Raw genomic sequence first — 18,351 nt, forward strand, 5'->3', positions numbered from 1 at the left:
TTTTTTAAGGAAGTGCAATGCTGTTTTCCACACTGGCTGCACCATCTTCCATTCCTACTAGCAGTGTGCAGGAGAACCATGCATGCCTTCAGGTCTGTCTCAGGACAGACCTCTGACCATCTGTTTGACTAAACCTGAACTTAGTCACAGACTAATATATGGTTCTCTGTGTTATCAAACAGTGGTTATATCAAGAACAAACCAGGCCGGGGATTTAGCTTAGTGGTTCTGCTGCTTGCCTTGCAAGAGCAAGGACTGGAGTTCAATCCCTGGTACCAAAAAAAAAAAAAAAAAAGAACAAACCTGTGTATAACAAAGCCTATGAATTAAAAAAAAAAAGGATGCTATGCGGACAACTGAGAAGCATTCCTGTCTTGGCCAAATGTCCCCTCCAAGGACCCCTCCAGTTATTTGCATTCGCATCACCCTCTTTCAGTTCCTTTGTAACACTTAATGCTCTGTGAAATTAGCAATGTAACACTCAGTGTGTATTTTGTGAGATTCATCAGCTTTGAAACTACACAGGATAGTCTGAAACATTTTTTTTAATAGCAAAACATTTATTGGTGCATTTTAGGCATATATAATGATTACTCGCATCATAGGGAATCTGTACCTGTATATGGTACATCCCACCTCTTTTTTTCCATTGCCCCCCTCCTCTCAAGCCCCTTCCCTTCCCTATGTACAAAAGCTTTTGAAGCCCTTATTTAAAGTCTCTTTATAGGGCCAGGGATTTAGCTCAGTGGTTCCACCGCCTGCCCTGCAAGCACAAGGACCCGAGTTCGATCTCCGGTACCAAAAAAAAGTTTTTATAGATTAGGTGACGTCTTACCTGTTTCAGTAGTTTTGGGGGAAATCAGTAATAATTAGAAAACCCTTTCCTGTCCATTTCCTTAATACCTGACTGTTCTGAATTTCCTCTACTGGAGATCTGGGCCTTACACACACACACACACACACACACCCGTGTCATCACCTCTGCCTGTCCAGCTGAACCCACAAATGTGCTTATCCTGGCATCTTGGAATAGCAAGTACAGTAAGTCCCAGACTTAGAACGAGTTCCTTTCTAGAATTGTTCCTAAGTTGGATTTGTTCATAAGCCAATGGCGAGTCTTATACAGTACAGCTGTGAAAGTTCGAGACTCAAATGTTCATAAGTCAGGGACTCACTGTACTTTCAGTTAGTAAACTCCTGTGGTGTGTGTGTGGTGCCAGGAATTGAATCCAGCACCTGTGCTTGCTGGGCAAGCATTATGCCACTGAGCTACATCCCCAGTCCTTTTTAAATTTTTGTTTGTTAAGTTTCCCAGGCTAGCCTGGGACTTGTTATCCTCCTGGCTCAGCCTCTCAGAGTGCTGGGTTTACAGGTGTGTATCACTGTCCAGCTTGGATTTGCTGGTTTTTTGTTTTTTGTTTTGGTCAGATTGCTTACTGGGTTTTAAAAAATATTAATAGTACATGATTTTTTTTTGTACCAGGGATCGAATTCGGGACCTTGCACTTTCAAGGCAGGCACCGGAACCACTGAGCTAAATCCCTGCCCCTACATGTTTTTAGTAGTAGTACAGGAGCTCCAGTGGTATAAGCAGTTAGTACGCAGTATTTATATTAGTAGTAATACTAATTGTGGGTAGTTGGTATATGTATGTGACACATCTTTTTATATCCTCTTTTGCTCCTCCAATAGTGTTTTAATTATTGAGATTTCATAAAGTTTTAACATCTGAGATAGTTTCTCTCCTCTCTATCCCCAATTTCAGTCAGTAATCTTAATGTTTAATTTTGTACACTTAACACTTCAATTATATGACACATCAATTTTAATGTTACCCTTTAAACCCCCAAGTATTACAGATGAGGCATTCAACAAACATACCCTACATCCCACCTTATTCCCCCAACCCTGGTTTTAATGTCTTTTTGTTTTTTTGTACTGAGGATTAACCCCGGGGCCTTCCACATGCTGAATGCAGCCTCTACAACCAACCTGCACCCCAGCCCCTATACATTACACCTTTAAAAATTTGTCTATGGGCTGGTGGGTGCAATTCAGTGGCAGAACACTTTCCTGGTGTGGGCAAAGCTCTAGGTTCCAGTCCAGCACTGGCCCTCCCTGTTCTTTTGTTCTAGTTTTCTTGAGAACTCTAGTACATTTATTGCTTCTCCTTTTGCCTAACTTGTGTTTCTGCCATGCTCTCAAATCCTTGGAGCTCATGCACTGTTCCCATTGATCGAAATTTTCATTCTGCTCTCTTTGGCTCCTTCTGCCACCTTGTTTCCCTCTGTGCTTCCCATTTGCCTCCATATCTCTGGATCTTTCCCTTTCTCCCCTGAGTCCTCCAGCTTACATCTCTCTCTTCCTCAAGTTGTCCTCTAGGTCTTCCTTCCTAGATGTGGATGCTTCATTCACCTGTTTACACATGGAAAATGGTTACTTTAGAAAAAGTAATCATAAAGTCCCCTGATGAATGCATGTGTTAAAGCCTCCTCTGCACTACAGAAATGCTCTCGCATCTTCGGCTCCTCCGTGCGGGAAACACTGCTGTACCCACAGACCCTCTGTGTGACTCTGCTCATGGCCTTCCCCATTTTGCCCCGCTGAACCAGAGCAGCTTGCTCTGCTTGCCCCAGTTCCCTGGGCCACTGTGGTCTTGGGGTGAGGCCAGAAGCTTCAGGAGGGGCTTTTCTGCCCGAGCTTTCTTAGCAAGCACTCATCCACTTTTCCCTTCTTGTCCCTTCTCATTGCTCCGACAGTCTCAGCTGTTTTGGGAGCCCTGACAGGTATTTTGGTGTCAGTGAGTTTCACCCTCCTCCTAACCTCATTTGCATTTTTACTTCCTTTTCCTGTTGTTCTAAGCTCACACCCAAACTCACCAGTCTGTTTGTGAAAGATTTTATTAGCTAATGTCACCTACTCAGAAGAGCATAGTTACCAAAGTCATTCTCAAAAATGTTTTTGGTCATGTTGGCTTGCACACAATAAATTGGGGCTTTGACCTGGAGACCTTTATTGAAGAGATAAGACAGAGTTCTGTGCTCAGAAGTTGCAAAGAAACAAAAACAAAACAAAACAAAAAGCTCTTGCAGAAAGTTGAGGAAACCAACTGCCTGGCCTTGCCCAAGTGGGCATGAGCACCATGTCATCGTTTCTATACATGGTTTGATGAAAAAATACAGGGAATAAATAAATTTATTACAGTAAAAGACACATTGCCATGAATCCCCCTTGCATACTCCTTTCACTTCAGACACACTTATCCCATTATTCTGGCCACTTTCTGAAGCAGTTCTAGAAGTCCTCTTTCATTTCTTTAGTTGCACTGCTGTGGCTCCTTTGATGTCCTGAATTGATTCACAACATTGACCTTTCATAGTCATCTTGACTTTGAAGAAGAGCCGGAAGTTACACAGTGTCAGATTTGGTGAATCAAGTGGACGAGAACACACCATGATGTTTTTGACAGAAATTTCTGTAAACTGCTCCAGAAAGTGGCAAGGATGGGATTAATGTGTTTGCCCCTAGGAATATTAATAGCATTGTGTCTTTTAATGTAATAAATTTTAACATTCAAAAATAAATAAACGTTCAGTGTATTATTGATCACACATATGCATCCCCTGGAGGTCTGAGCAGTGGGGCTGCAGGGCAATTGCATGAACCTTGGGAGTATCACCATATATATGAATGTGATATGAAATATATGTACATATATGGCTACTTGAGTTTTAACTGTGGTCTCTTTTTTGGTGTTGGTGTTTGAACCTTAGGGTCTGAGTATGCTCAGCACTCTTGCTACCACTAAGCTGTATCCCCAGCCCCTTAGTATGGATCCTACATTGACTAAAGCCATGAGTGGAACCCAGCCCTGGTGCAGAGGGAGGCCCATGTGTGGAAATTCGTAATGTAAACTGATTGTCACTGAATTGAGCATCAGCCTTACATAAACCATTTATTAGCTTTAGTAATGGAAATGTGACTGCGACTTAAGGTAATTGTTTTACTAATTGCTTTTTTTTTTTTCTTGGTACCAGGGATGGAACTTGGGACCTTGCGCTTGCGAGGCAGGTGGTGGAACCACTAAGCTAAATCCCCGGCCCTACTAATTGTCTTTCTTGCTTTCTCAGGTCTGATGTAGGTCTGAGAAATAATGTATCTTTTGTCCAGTCTCCATCATTTTTGAGTAAATATTTAGTTTTTGAAGGTACAGTAGATGACTCTCTTGGTATACTTTGTGTTCCTCAGCCCTGGAATCAACAATTTTTACGAAGTACCATTGTTTCTTTAATTGAAGAATAATAGTTAGAAATCAAGATATTGCACTAGGTAGTCTCAATGCTCTCATCAGGCTCTCATCTTAATGAAATTATTATTTCTGTATGCTTTTTAGAATTCTAAAGAAAGTATTGGAGATTCTTTCTAGAAATGTACAAAGAAAAAAGACAAAAAAATAGAAATACAGCAAAGAAATTATAGTAAACAAGAAAATGGGAGGAAAATCTTGAAAGTATACAAAAATACATGCTATGAAATTACTTAGTGTTCTTGCTATATAAGGTTTTTTGCGGCTAGGGTGTGGGGGGGGTGTTTAATTTTGAGACAGGGTCTCACTAAGCAGTTCAGGCTGGCCTTGAACTCCTTATGTAGTCCCGGTTGGGCATGAACTCACATGATCCTCCTGCCTCAACCCCTCCCGACCCCCAAGGCTGGGGTGACAGGTGTGTGCCACCCTGTTTATGACCTTTTGATTCTGAGCTTCCAAGGCTGCTAGGCAAAAAGGGAGCTACATCTGTGGGCCTCAGGGGAATACAGACCAGTTGCTCAGGAGAGCAGCTGGGTTTGGATTTAAAAAATTTTTTTTTGAGACAAGGTCTTGCTTTGTTTTCAGGCTGGCCCTGAACTCACTTTGTAGCCCAGGCTGGCCTCAAACTCGTGGCAATCCTCCTGCCTCTGCCTCCTGAGTGGTGGGATTACAGTGTAGGCCACCTCACCCGGACCAGAGCAGCTGTTTTTGGTATTGAGGTCAAGAGGAAAACTTCCTCTTGCCCCTCACCAAGAGGACATTGTGTGGTATAAACAATGTCAACAACAACTTCCTGGCAACACTAATGTTCCTGACAGCTACGAGTTTCTAACAATTTCTTTTTTTGTACCTGGGGATCGAACTCGGGACCTTGCGCTTTTGAGGCAGGCAGTGGAACCACTGAGCTAAATCCCTGGTCCAGCTATGAGTTTTTGATGATACTTCAGGTGTGCTTCATTGTCAGCCAGAGCCATTAAACCATCACAGTTCAGTAAACAGCTCCCCTGTGGGTCAAAACAGTTCGATCCTGGCTTACAGCTGTTTCAGCAGGTCTAGTTTCAAGGTAGGGTCTCAGCAAGGAACTATACTTTTTTTTTTTTGTACCGAGGATCAAACTCAGGTCCTTGTGCTTGCGGAGCAGGCGGTGAAACCACTGAACTAAATCCCCAGCCCAGCCCCCCCCCCCTTTTTTTTGTACTGGGGATTGAACTTGGGTCCTTGCGCTTGCGCAGCAGGTGTCAAAACCACTGAGGTAAATCCCTGGCCCAGGAACTATACTTTTACAGCAGTTCTTCCTAAAGATTCTTCCACACAAATGTCTGCCAGGCACCCAGCAGTAGAGTTTGACAGGTTCAAGGAAGAGAGGTGTTTTGCGATACCAGTTAAAGGTCTGTCTGTAGGGTCCCTTGAAGACAGAAGGGCCCTATTAATTGCTCACTAACTTGTTTGTAGGCATTTGTGGATAGACAAAGTCCTTGTTCCAAAGGCTCTGTCAGCTTATCTGTGTCTTAGGTAAATGTCAGGTAATTGGGTGTGGTGGCACATGCCTATAGTCGCAGCACTCTGGGAGGCTGAGGGAGGAGGACTGAAAATTGGAGCCCAGCCTGGGCAACTTAGTGACTTAGGGAGACCTTGTCTCAAAATGGAAAAGGGCTAAGGATGTAGCTCATTGTGAAGGTCCTGGGTTCAGTCTCCACTACTGAAAGAAAAAAAAAAAACCCGGGTAATAAATTATAAGACACATTTTAATGCAAAATAGTATATGAGCTTTTGAAAAGAGATTGAGCCTTAGGGATACTTCTGTGATACCAACAGAAAACCTTATTCATTTAGTCAAATTTAATTGAACACCTACTAAGCATCAGCAACATGGTGAGTGTTGGAGGTCATTGTGTAACCTGTTTTCCTTTAATTAGGATTTTCATATTCCCACATGACCCCATTCCCCAATGGAGAAACGGCTAAAGACATGAAACTGAAATCTAAGTGATTACCATGAAGATATGAAGCCTGACAGCTAAATATCCAGTTAGTAGGAAATAAACCTGGATTTATTTTTTTGAAGGGGATGGAACCCAGGGCCTCCCAGATTCTAAGCATAGGTTCTACCACTGAACTACAGCCCCAGCCCCAAACCTACTTGCTTTTTAAAAGTGTTAAGGATTTTCTAGTTTATCTCTTATTTTTTTTCTAGTTAATTTCATTAGAAGTTGCATTTAAAACTTTTCCCCTTTGGTTTCCTTTTCTCCTCATGCTAGGGAATTGAGTGGACCTTGTTTGTTTTTCTCCATCGTTTCAGATTTTGAGATACAGAGAAAGAATGGGGAGAACTCTAATCCAGACATGTTTGAGATGTTCTCGGGAATCCCCGAGGGGGACTGCGGTCAGCCATCCGACAGGGACAGCGACTCGGACAGAGACTGTGGCCCGAAGAGGGCCCGGGGAGACGCTACCACGGGTGAGGACGCCAGGGAGGCGCCAGCCCAGGGCAGGGAGGTCGGCCAGTTCATAGGCCTTCAGGGCACCTACCTGGGAGAGAAGCCCTATGAGTGTACCCAGTGCGGGAAGACCTTCAGCCGGAAGTCCCACCTGGTCACGCACGAGCGGACCCACACCGGGGAGAAGTACTACAAGTGCGACGAGTGCGGCAAGAGCTTCAGCGACGGCTCCAACTTCAGCCGACACCAGACGACGCACACAGGGGAGAAGCCCTACAAGTGCAGGGACTGCGGGAAGAGCTTCAGCCGCAGCGCGAACCTCATCACCCACCAGCGCATCCACACGGGCGAGAAGCCCTTCCAGTGCGCCCAGTGCGGCAAGAGCTTCAGCCGCAGCCCCAACCTCATCGCGCACCAGCGCACGCACACGGGCGAGAAGCCCTATTCGTGCCCGGAGTGCGGCAAGAGCTTCGGCAACCGCTCCAGCCTCAACACGCACCAGGGCATCCACACAGGCGAGAAGCCCTATGAGTGCAAGGAGTGCGGCGAGAGCTTCAGCTACAACTCCAACCTGATCCGCCACCAGCGCATCCACACGGGCGAGAAGCCCTATATGTGCCCGGACTGTGGGCAACGCTTCAGCCAGAGCTCGGCGCTCATCACGCACCGCAGGACGCACACGGGCGAGAAGCCCTACCAGTGCGGCGAGTGTGGCAAGAGCTTCAGCCGCAGCTCCAACCTGGCCACGCACCGCAGGACCCACCTGGTGGAGAAGCCGTACAAGTGCGGGGTATGCGCCAAGAGCTTCAGCCAGAGCTCCAGCCTCATCGCCCACCAGGGCACGCACACGGGCGAGAAGCCCTACGAGTGCCTGACGTGCGGCGAGAGCTTCAGCTGGAGCTCCAACCTCATCAAGCACCAGCGCGTGCACACGGGCGAGAAGCCCTACGCATGCGACGAGTGCGGCAAGAGCTTCAGCCAGCGCTCCCAGCTCGTGGTGCACCAGCGCACGCACACCGGCGAGAAGCCCTACCCGTGCCTCATGTGCGGCAAGAGCTTCAGCCGCGGCTCCATCCTGCTCATGCACCAGCGCGCGCACCTGGGGGACAAGCCCTACCGCTGCCCCGAGTGCGGCAAGGGCTTCAGCTGGAACTCGGTGCTCATCATCCACCAGCGCATCCACACGGGCGAGAAGCCCTACAAGTGCCCCGAGTGCAGCAAGGGTTTCAGCAACAGCTCCAACTTCATCACGCACCAGAGGACTCATATGAAAGAGAAATTGTACTGAAGCCGCGCGGTGAAGGGAGGGGACAACTGCGGAGAGCAGGGGTCTGCAGTGCCATTTGTTCCAAACGGTGGCAGGGTATCCCCCCCCACCCCCCGACCAGTGTCTGCCAGGCTGGCACCTTGCTTGTCAGGAGTCAGGGCCCCTACAGTTCAAGAGCAGCAGAGGCTGGAAGGTTGGAAAGTGGGGTCTTTTTCTGTTACATTCACGATGTTGTTGGCCCTCTCTCCTAACTTTCTCTGCCTTGCTTTTCTCCTTGGTAATGTTTCTTCATGTGGGCGGAGTCTCCAGAGAAACTGGGCATCTGTTCCTAGGGTTCTGGTTGGTTGGCTGCCACTTGGTTGGACTGAAGTGCCTTTGCCTGAGCTGGTGGAATTCCTGGGCCCCCGGCTAACTGGCTCTGGTGTCTTAGGTGTAGGTTTTGGGTCAGGGTGGTGGGCCTTTTGCAATCCTGTCATCCACGTGAAGGGGAAGCCCTTTTCTATTTCCAAAAAGTGTCAGGAAGTGTGTCCTGGTGGGAGGGACAGGGCCTGCTGGGAATGGTGGTCTTTGGGCTTGCTTCTGGGGAGCCAGCTGCCAGTGGGCACCCTCGTTCCCTTGGGGTGCAGTGTACAGGGCATGAGGTCTGTGAGCCCAGCTGCCCACTGTGTTAGTTGGGCTTCCTGTCATCCAAGGTGACACAGCCCTGCCCGCTGCCCTCTCAGTTCTGAACACTGTACTCATCTCATCTCTGTTCTTGTGTCATTATTTTCTATACACAGGTCTAGGTGTCTGGTAGCTTTTAGATACCAAGAACAGGATTTTTAAGGAAGTGCTAACTTTGAGGGCAGACAACATCCCCTGGAGAGCTCTGGGCTTAAGTCAGGAGTTTGTCCTAGTTTCCTGTGCCATCCTGGCTGCTCCCAGGGCTTTGTTCCGTAAGACAGTTAAGTCGGGATGACAGCAGGTGAGGTGATGGGTTGGTTAGGAGGGAAGAGGGGAGCAGATGGGGTGTCTTGGAAATATGAAGCTGCTTTCTACTCATGGGGCCTGGGTTTGGGGGGCCTTGATGGAAGCTCCATATTGCCTAATAAAATGGATTCCCTTTCTTTCCCTGAGCCTGTCCTCTAATGTGTGTTAAAAACCTGAACTTAGGGCCGGGGATTTAGCTCAGTGGTTCCACTGCCTGCCTCGAAAGCGCAAGGTCCTGAGTTCGATCCCCGGTACCAAAAAACCCAAAAACCTGAACTTGACTGTTCACACTCCGGCCTCACTACCCCCAGCACCTTGGCCTCACACTGAAAGTGGCCGAGACCTTTAAGGGAAAGAAGCTTCAGAGCACACTTCTGGGGAATCTGCACTCTCGCCATTGCTCTTTGTGATGTGAGCCCCACTTTCAATCTGTCCACAGGACTTTAGCATAGCCAAATCAGCTAAGGAGCTGGATGACATCCTGAGGAGGCCACTGCAATAATTTCTATCCAGAATCAGTTACATTAGCCACGGAAGGAAGTTCTAGGCAGTGGTGGTGGTTAAACCAACCAGTGAGGCTGTGAAATGCCCATCCCTGATTCTATCCCTTCATGTATTTGGCAAATGGTCACTGAGTACGAGGTGCTGGGGAAGCTCAGGAATGAGGAGTCCCATAGCTGGCCAGCCGGAGAAGGATTCCCATCTGGGAAGAGGTGAGAGCTGTCTTACCAGGGAGGGGCAGTAGATAGGACAGATTCGTGGCTGACACTTGAGTTTCTGGGTTTGTTTGTTTGGTTTTTGAGCTCCTGAATTTGATTATTAGAGGAATCTTGAGTTGAAGAGCTTTACGACTTGAGAGTTAATATTAAGCTTTTTGAAAAAATTTTTTCTCTCCTACCTACCTGGTAGAAACATGAATTATCCTGGAAAAGAAGTAAGATAAAAAGAAGCTGAAATTGGCAGAATTGGGGTAGAGTCGAGTTGGGAAAAATGACAAACCATGATTTTTTTTTTTTTTTTTTGGTACTGGGGATCAAACTTGGGACCTTGCACTTGCGAGGCAGGCGGCAGAACCACTGAGCTAAATCCCCAGCCTAAACCATGATTCTTGAAAGGTTGAGAGCCAGTCATCTCATGTCCCACTTCCTGTCTGTGGGGCCACAGAGGCAGAGAGGGCTGGTGTCCTTTGTGGGGCTCTGTGTTGGAGGCAAGGACATGGGTGTCTTCCCCTAAGGAATTCCAAGAAGCTCTTGTCCCCTTGGCAGATCTACTTACACCAGATTGCCACCTGCAGCACAGTTACACCTGTAACCTGTGACAATACATGGGTCTTTAGGGACTGAGCTGTTGTCCCTAGTTTTTAAGATCAGAGGAATAAGCTGGGCATGGTAGCATACCCCTGTAATCCCAGCACTTGGGAGGCTGAGGCAGGAGGATCACTGCATTTGAGACCAACCTGAAGTACATATCAAGATTCTGTCTCAAAAAGGCTGGAGACATAGCTCAGTGCAGAGGCCTTAGGTTCAGTCCCCAGTACTGTGCGCGCACACATACACACGCACACACTCAAACAGGCTTGGGACAAGAAATCTACAGTAAGTAGTAAAAAGAAAAAGAAAGCAATTGCTTCAGCCTCAATGTGGCCCTCAGGTCCAACTCAGCAAGTCTCTTATGTGACCTTGGTCACTTCCCACTCCCAATCCCCTTGCTGGCCTTGTGCTCTTGAAATTTCTTGCATCTGAGGACCCTGACCCTGTGGTATGGACACCCAGGCCCCAGGCCCCCGCCCCTGTGTCGCCTACGGTTCCTTTGTGCTCAGGCTGCGGATGGATGGGCCTCAGCACAGGACCTCTGCCTGTGGTATCACTTGGTCTCTAGGATACTGGCCTTGGTTGGTGTCCAGTCTTCCCTCTCCTGGAGTTCCCTCCTGGAGTTGTTCCTCTAGACCTCAGTGGCTTTGGCTGCCTCCTTACATTTCCTGTGAGTCCCATCATCCCCCAGCCCTAATTGTGGGGGTGAGCCAAGGCTTCTCTCTCCTCACACTCTGCAGATTCCATCCGGCTGTGTCACAGCTCCAGGGCCCAGAGCCCTGGCCTAACTCAGTCTCTGCTTGACCCCAGAATTAGCTCTTTCCAGGTTCCCCAAGCAACCCCAGTCCTGGCCTGCTGCTCCAGCCTCCGTCCTATGATGCGGACCTCACCCTGTCACTGCCTAGCTTTAGCACCCTTCAGTTCTTGTCAGCAAAGGCCACACTCCTGGGACAGCAGTTGAGGCCTTCGTAGTGGGACCTGTATGGAACCTCATCACATTTCTTGCCCTATTCTGGTCCCCACCCCTGCATGCCCCTCACATCCTTGCCCAGAAGTCCCTCCCTGTGCCCAGCAGGGCCCTGCCTCAGTGCCCTTGCACTCTGCTTCCTTTGTTGGGATTCTGGTCTGCCCGTTCTCAGAGATAGCCTGACACCAGCTCCTCTAAGAAGCCCTCCCTTGAATATGGCAGGTCCGACCCTGCTGTGCTCCCTGCACACTCCTGTCCTTCAGCTCCTACTCGATCCTGCCCTCACCTCTTCTGTTTTTCACACTTATGCCTACCCTGAGGTTCACAACTGTCTGGCACCCGGCTCAGTGTACATGATAGCAGCTCAGTTGGGATTTACCAGCTGGCTCTCTTCAGCGAGATGCATTTAAATGCAAGAGGCATATGGAGCCCACAACCGTGGCCTGGAGAATACAGTTTCCCTGTACTGTCCTCTGGTAAGATGACACAAGTAAGTTAAGCTGTAACTTTAGTATTTACCCATGGAATTACACTGCTGAGGACACTTGTAAAAATCAAACCAGGCGAAGTGGTCCACACCTGTAATCACAGCTACTTGGGAGGCTGAGGCAGGAAGATTCCAAGTTCAAGGCCAGCCTGGGAAATTTAAGGAGCCCCTATCTCAATATAAGAGCTAAAAATGTCTGGGAATGTAGTTCAGTGGTAGAGCACTTGCCTGGCATGCACAAGGCCCTAGGTTCAATCCAAAGTATCAATAGAAAAGTGTCCCAATGACATTTTTGAATGTAACAAAAGCCAGTGGAGGACCACACCCCTTGCCTACTATAGCTGAGTCTGTGGGTCAGAGTCTATGTTTTCCTGTTTGAAGTTGATGTCACTACACGCCTTTGTTCTTTTGTTACAACTTGAGGCTGTCCTAATGAGATGACTTTTGTTTTCATAGTATGTATTTCCCTTTGGGTTGTGTTTAGGGTTTGCCATAAATTGTAATTGCTTACAGTAAAGATGCACAGAGTAGATACGAAGGCTGAGGCACAGTGCTCAGCCCTTGACCTGCTACCTCATTCACACTGACAGTGACCCTGCAAGGTTAGCAGGCGGCCTCAGCAACAGGAAGAAGCGGAGCCTTAGAGGAGGGTGGGTCAGTAACTTACCCAGCAATTTGAAGTCAGTCCACACCACTGTACCGTTAACGCCGAAAGAAGTACCTAATAGGGACAAATAGACGAAAGAACAGGACAGTAAAATAAAAATGATAAATTAGCTATGGTTATTGAACTCAGGTCTTTCTCATTAAGCTGCATCCCCAGGCTTTAGGAAAATTTTTATTTTATTTTGTTTTATTATTTTTTGGTACCAGGGATCGAACTCGGGTCCTTGTGCTTGCAGGGCAGGTGGCAGAACCACTGAGCTAAATCCCCGGCCCCTGGAAAATTTTTATTTTGAGACTGGGTCTCACTAAATCTCTAAATTGCCCAGGCTGGGCTCTAACTCGAAATCTTCCTGCTTTATCCTCCCAGAGTGCTGGGATTACAGATGTGCACCATCACACAGGGTTTAGCTACTTTTTTTTTTGTACACATTCATTTTATTTGTTTAAAAATATGGAACAGTTCATGAATTTGCATGTCATCCTTGAGCAGGGGCCATGCTAATCTCTGTTGTTCCAATTTTAGTGTATGAGCTGCTGCAGCAAGCATATTAATTTTTAGTCTCCCTAGTTGTAGCAGGACTATCCACACTGTAATTGGTCCAACCAAGCCCGTGACAGGTGATCTCTTTTCCTGGCTCATTGTCCCTCATGGGGTCCTGTCTCAGCGAGGAAGCTGAACAGGGGTCCCTGTGTTAGTCTGTGGTACTCAGGATCTCTCACAGGTGGCCTTAGAGATGGTCACATGGAAGGCTACATTAAGTTTTGCCAAATCCTTGCACAAAAGATCAGTCTTTCCTTTTCTTGCTCTCTTGATGAAATAGCCCAGGGCTATAGGGGAAATAGAAGTAAAATTGTGTGAGCAAGCTGTGTGTGGTGGCGCACTCCTGAAGTCCCAGCATCCCAGAGGCTGAGGCAAGATCACTGTGAGTTCAAGGCCACCCTGAACTACTTAGCAAGGTCTGGTCTCAAAAAACAAATTGTATGAGTGATGGAGAGATTTGGAGACAGAGTGGCTAAGTCGCATTGGCTTTCCATCCCTGTTAGTGTAACTGAGGTCATGCCAGTTCTGCTTTTAGAGCAATGGAAGATCTTAGCTAATGTCACCTGGTCAGAAGAGAATGGTTAGCAAAGTCAACCCAAAAAAGGTTTTTAGTCATGTAAGCTTGGAAAGAATAAACTCAAGCCTTGACCTGGAAACCTTTATGGAAGAGATAAGATAGCACAGCTCTATGCTCAAAACTTGCAAAAACCAAACCAAACCAAAAAACCAGGAAGTTGAGGAAATGCAGACTGTCTGGCTTGGTCAAGTGGGAATGGGCGGGCACTGTGCCATTGGGCCTATGTGTGGTTTGATAAAAATATGGTGACTGGTTAAATGTTACAGTAAAAGACACATTGCCATGAACCCCCCTTGAGTACTCCCCTCACTTCAAACATCCCATCATTCTTGCCACTTTCTGAAGTGACTCTGGAAGTCCTCTTTCCTGAGTATCTTTAACTGTGCTGTCATGGCTGCCTCCATGTCTGAATTGATTTAAAATGACCTTTCATGGTCATTTTGGCTTTGGGGAAGAGCCAGAAGTCGCCCAGTGCCAGATCCAGTGAATGGTGAATGAGGACGTGCTGTGATGTTTTTACGAGCTGCCTTTCCATGGGATGGACCTTGGGAGCAGCATTTTTTTTTCTTTTGTACTGGGGATCAAACTCAGGACCTTGCTGTTGCTAGGCAGGCACTGTGCTGCTGAGCTACATCCCGGCCCAAGCTTTCATTTTTTATCACATCTCCTAAGACACTCAGGAAAGAAGACTTCCAGAACTGCTTCAGAAAGTCACAAGAACAATGGGATGTGTGTTCGAAGCAAGGGGCACTTTGAGGACTTTATGGGAATGTGTCTTTTAATGTAATACATTATTTTATTTTAAACTTTCACCACGTTGTTTGATCACACTGCCTAGAGTGGCTTCCTTCCCCCTTTCCTTGAGGCAGCACCTTTCCCATCCTGGACTCCCCCTGCCTTTCCAGTGTTACATTCCAGGCACTCCAACACACTCCCATTCAGTGCTAAACACACCACTCTGGAGTTGTTTGGGTTGTTCAGAGCAGTATTTTAGAAAATGCACTCTGCTGGATTACATCCCTTCAGAGGAAGAAATGTGCTCATCCTTTTTGTAGCAGCCAAAATGAAGTTCAGTCCCTCTGACTTCTGATGAGAGCAAGAGCCATAAAAGGCATTCAGTGTGGTAAGAGCATGTCTTTCCCTCTGCAGAGATGTGATATAGAAGTGTCATGTTCGACCTGTGCCTGTTCATAAGGACCATGAAGCTCTAGTTGAGGAGCTATAAAGGTCAGCAGAGGACTGGAGATTTAGCTTAGCAGCAATGTGCCTGCCTCACAAGCTCAAGGTCCTGAGTTCAATCCCCGGTACCAAAAAAGAAAAGTCAGCAGACTGGCAAAGCAGTCCAGGTTTACAGAAGAATGGGCACTGCACACAAAGTGTGGTGGGAAAGGCCCATGGCACAGCTGTCTGTGTAGGCCTTCCCTCAGCAAAGTGGTTATCACCAGGCTAAAATGGAATGAAGACCACAAAAATATACTAGAACAGCCCAAGCCCACCAGGTAGGAAAGGAAAAGGACAAGATACATGTGAAGATACATTTGAGAAGATGCAGGAGTAATCGTATGTATAGCTTTCATTCACAACTAGTAAAGCGGGGTGGGAAGCAAGGAGTATTTTGCTTTTTTTCTGCCACTACGGCACTATCCAAGCCCTGTTCCAGTTGTGGACCAAGTAGATGCTCTACAATTAGTTGTTGAATGAATAAGCGTCAGTGGTACTTATCTCGAACCATCAGGACTGTGTGCACACCGGGCCAGGAGGAATGAAGCATTACCACAGTAGGCATCAAAGATACATTATTAATTAACTGGGAATTGAAGCTAGGGCCTTTACACTGAGCTATATCCACAGTCCTTTTCTATTTCTTACGAGACAGGGACTCGCTAAGTTGCCCAGGCTGGGCTCGAACTTGCGATCCTCCTGCCTCGGTCTCCCAGTGAGAAAGCCACTTTAAGTGGCAGAGAATCTGAGCTGGGATCCTAGTGCCATACTAACCGTGACCTCAGGTCGAGCTACCTGTTTATTCAACTGCCATAAAGCCGTAAGTGGAAACTCTGTACAGAGCCCTGATGCTCAGTGCCAGCAGCGCGGCGCAGGGCGAAGCCCCTATCTCCTCTGGGACACAGGACTCACACCCTTCAGCTGCAGCACGCTCGCTCTGGTCCAGGCTTTGGACCCCCAAGCCATCTGGTAGGAAAGTCCTACCCTTGTCAATGATTCGCCTGAAGCAAATAGACCTCAGTCGCTCTCATACTTTATTGGTTAATGCTCCTGTCAGTCTAAAGACGGGGCCCTCTGGGAAATGTAGTTCTGGAGAATATTGAGTCCTTCAGGGGCTGGGTTTCCGCTTTCGGTGTCTACTGGCCGTCTGAATGCCAGAAGTTGTGGGTCTGCACTGGAGTGGCGCGTGGGGACGTCATGTGGCCGCGGAGTGTGTTCCGTGGGGCTGAGTCGTTCGTAGCTGCAAGGCCTTGGCAGGCAGGAGCAGCTGTCACCTGGGGCCTGGGCTACCTCACACTCGCCGAGTGGTTGTGGCCGGGCCGAGAGCAGCGTCCCTTTGGCTCGCCTGAGCCAGGCGTCCCGGCTAGCGGACCCAGGCAAGATGTGTCCCTTGTCCTGGCGACCCCTTGTCCTTGCCGCCCACCGGCCCCATAGTCTATAACGCAATGGGCCTCAGACAGCTCTGGATGTGGTCTGCGGAGCTGGAGCCGAGGCTTCTGGTGTAAGCCACGTTCTTCGTCTAGCTGCCCTGCCCGCCGTCAAAGGGCTGAGACCAGTATGACCTTCAGGAAGTCCCGGGGGTCTCTGAGCCATAATGTATCCCAACTTTTCCAACTCCAGCATCTTATGAAGCCTGCACTTTTAGTATCCTTGCTTCTCAAGCCTGTAACCTTAACTATAGTAAACCACCCAATTTGGGAGGGAATTACGATGCACAAAGGCGAGAACCTAGAGCGGACTCCACCCGGTGCTGCTCTCCAAGGTACTGCAGCCTCCTTCGCAGGCCCAGGTTCACCCTGGACTTCACTTTCCAACACCCTGTAGTGCAAACAGTTTCAAGCACTTTCCCACACTTTCCAACCAGACTGGCCCTTGACCCCTAGTCCTTGACCTCTTATCAACCTTCGCAAGCTGGCTCCCGTGATAGAGAACCGCACTCCATAAAGCATGGAGGGGGCCCACAGGAAGGCTGTCTCCTTTGCCTCAGTGCTTCGGGGCTAACACTTGTGATTTTTCATGAGTGAAAATTTGTAATTTGTCTCTGCTTCTAGGATTTCAAGAGTTTGATATAGTGACTCGACTGAAGGTGGCCTTTCAGTGAGGTGATGGAAGAGGAGATGGAAGAACCAAACAATGGCTGTGGCTGTGGCCCAACAGACCCAGACTCCTGAAGTGAAGGAAGAGCTTCCAATACTGAAACTGGAAGATTTCCACTGGGAGCAGGGTTTCTCTTCTTGAGAATGACTCTGGACCAGAGCCCTCCTGCTAGAGCTTTTGGCATTTCTGCTATCAGGAAGCATGAGGACCTCAGGAGGCCCTCAATCCAGTTCCAGAAGCTCTATTGCCAGTGGCTGAGACTGGACAGGTATACAAAAGAATAAATCCAGGAGTTTCTGGTCCTGGAACAGCTTTGACCCTCCTTCCCCAGGAAATCCAGATCTGGAGCTGACAGCAGCATCCCGAGTGAAGTGGAAGCTGTAGCCCTGCTGGAAGATGGCTGCAGGTAAGATAGGAGAGCGTAGTTCTGAGTAGTTAACATAGAGCCCCCTCAGGCGGCCAGCAGTGGGGGTGATGTGTAGTGTTCAACTATTGTGTCCAACTGGAATTTGCTATTCCCTGGTCCTGGAAGCTGCAACTTTTCTTCCAAGTTCAGACTTGCTCTTCAGGGAAGGCCCAGCTCTTGCTTTTCTGAGTGTTGCTCCCTGCTGTTAAATAAGAGAATTGCCGGAAATCCCGGGAGCCACACATGTGACTGGGAGAAAAGTCTGCAATCTGCTGCAGCTAGCTGGAAGCAGGTGGTTCCACTGGTCATTCTGGGCACTTCCAAGCCTGTTGGAGAACTGCTGAATAATTGGGTCAGTCCTGTTTTTTTTTTAAACTTGCAGTGATCCTTCTGCCTCAGCTTCCCCAGTGCTGGGGTTATAGGCATGTGCTTCCTCACCTGGAAATCTTATGCGTTTTGCCTTGGGGTTGCAGGCCAGGTAGAGCAGCTGCAGGAGAGCAGGGTGGCTGGGCTGGGCCTTATCTCTGTGAAGTTTTCACATAGCCAGACTCTCTCCTTTGCTAATACAGGCCACCAACCAACCTAAGGCCTGGAGGACAGAAGGTGGCAGAGATGCCCTGGGGCTATGAGGAACCAAGAGTTTTTGGGAATTCTCCCTGAGTCCATGAGAAACTGCTGCAGCCACCGGAACCGCTGAGTGTACTGGACGGTAGCCCAGTGGATGCAGGAGTAGGGTTTCCTGTGGGCCCTGGGCAGTCTCCTGACCCTGGGCATGCTGTGGGCAGGGCTGATTTGGGTCTGTGCAGGAGCAGAGTCCCTGGATGGCCTCTGACCCAGAACAAATAGGGCTCGGAAATAAATGGAACAGTTTCTCACTCCTAAAATAGTTTCCGTTGTGTTTGCTTTTACATTCTTTCCTGGCAGATTTGCAGAAACTCATCAATCATGAAACGGAGCACAATCTACACATATCATCATGGTACCTAATTAGACTCAAAAAATGTGATTATTCAGTAATAAGGCTTTTTTCTTAAACATAAAGAACTTAGCTAAATAAATGTCATTTGTCAAAAGGACTCACTATGATGGGCTATGGACT

General features: G+C 48.0%; 3 protein-coding genes and 1 non-coding gene across 8 annotated transcripts in view; 2 read left to right on the forward strand and 2 right to left on the reverse strand.

The window, feature by feature from the left end:
• LOC101722217 (zinc finger and SCAN domain-containing protein 2) overlaps nt 1-16,928 on the forward strand; it is a 30,275-nt gene extending 13,347 nt beyond the window's left edge. The window contains exon 3 of the mRNA XM_021264853.2: nt 16,801-16,928. Coding sequence (XP_021120512.1) covers nt 16,801-16,850 — 50 coding nt within the window. The 3' untranslated portion in view covers nt 16,851-16,928. The remainder of the gene's footprint in view (nt 1-16,800) is intronic.
• The window catches only part of Wdr73 (WD repeat domain 73), a 35,993-nt gene continuing 18,171 nt past the window's right edge, over nt 530-18,351 (reverse strand). For 2 of the 5 annotated variants that reach the window (XR_015441772.1, XM_021264861.2), the window contains 2 exons: nt 12,412-12,465; nt 530-2,415 (listed from right to left, as the gene is read on the reverse strand). Coding sequence is in view for 2 of the 5 variants with exons in the window: in XM_021264861.2 (XP_021120520.1) it covers nt 2,408-2,415; nt 12,412-12,465 (62 nt within the window). In the remaining 3 variants the exon portion in view is untranslated. Of the gene's footprint in view, nt 3,011-12,411; nt 12,466-15,766; nt 18,236-18,351 lie in introns of those variants that run through there. The other 3 variants (XR_015441771.1, XM_021264858.2, XR_002397582.2) reach the window with 2 other exon arrangements.
• LOC147824890 (uncharacterized) lies at nt 6,650-9,124 on the forward strand. The gene has a single exon (XM_013075066.3). It carries the CDS (start codon nt 6,650-6,652, stop codon nt 8,030-8,032), a length of 1,383 nt encoding a protein of 460 aa, XP_012930520.1. The 3' UTR covers nt 8,033-9,124.
• LOC147824891 (U6 spliceosomal RNA) lies at nt 12,856-12,957 on the reverse strand. Its single transcript, XR_015441884.1, has one exon. It is a non-coding gene; the product is annotated as a U6 spliceosomal RNA (small nuclear RNA).

Source organism: Heterocephalus glaber, unplaced genomic scaffold (genome assembly GCF_053883595.1).
Source record: "Heterocephalus glaber isolate CG9 unplaced genomic scaffold, H.glaber_assembly_v1.0 deba00001531, whole genome shotgun sequence".
In the NCBI taxonomy this organism is placed as follows: domain Eukaryota; kingdom Metazoa; phylum Chordata; class Mammalia; order Rodentia; family Bathyergidae; genus Heterocephalus; species Heterocephalus glaber.

What these genes read in the sequence shown, in the direction of transcription:
- LOC147824890 (XM_013075066.3), top strand. Translation starts at nt 6,650, where the DNA reads ATGTTTGAGATGTTCTCGGGAATCCCCGAGGGGGACTGCGGTCAGCCA.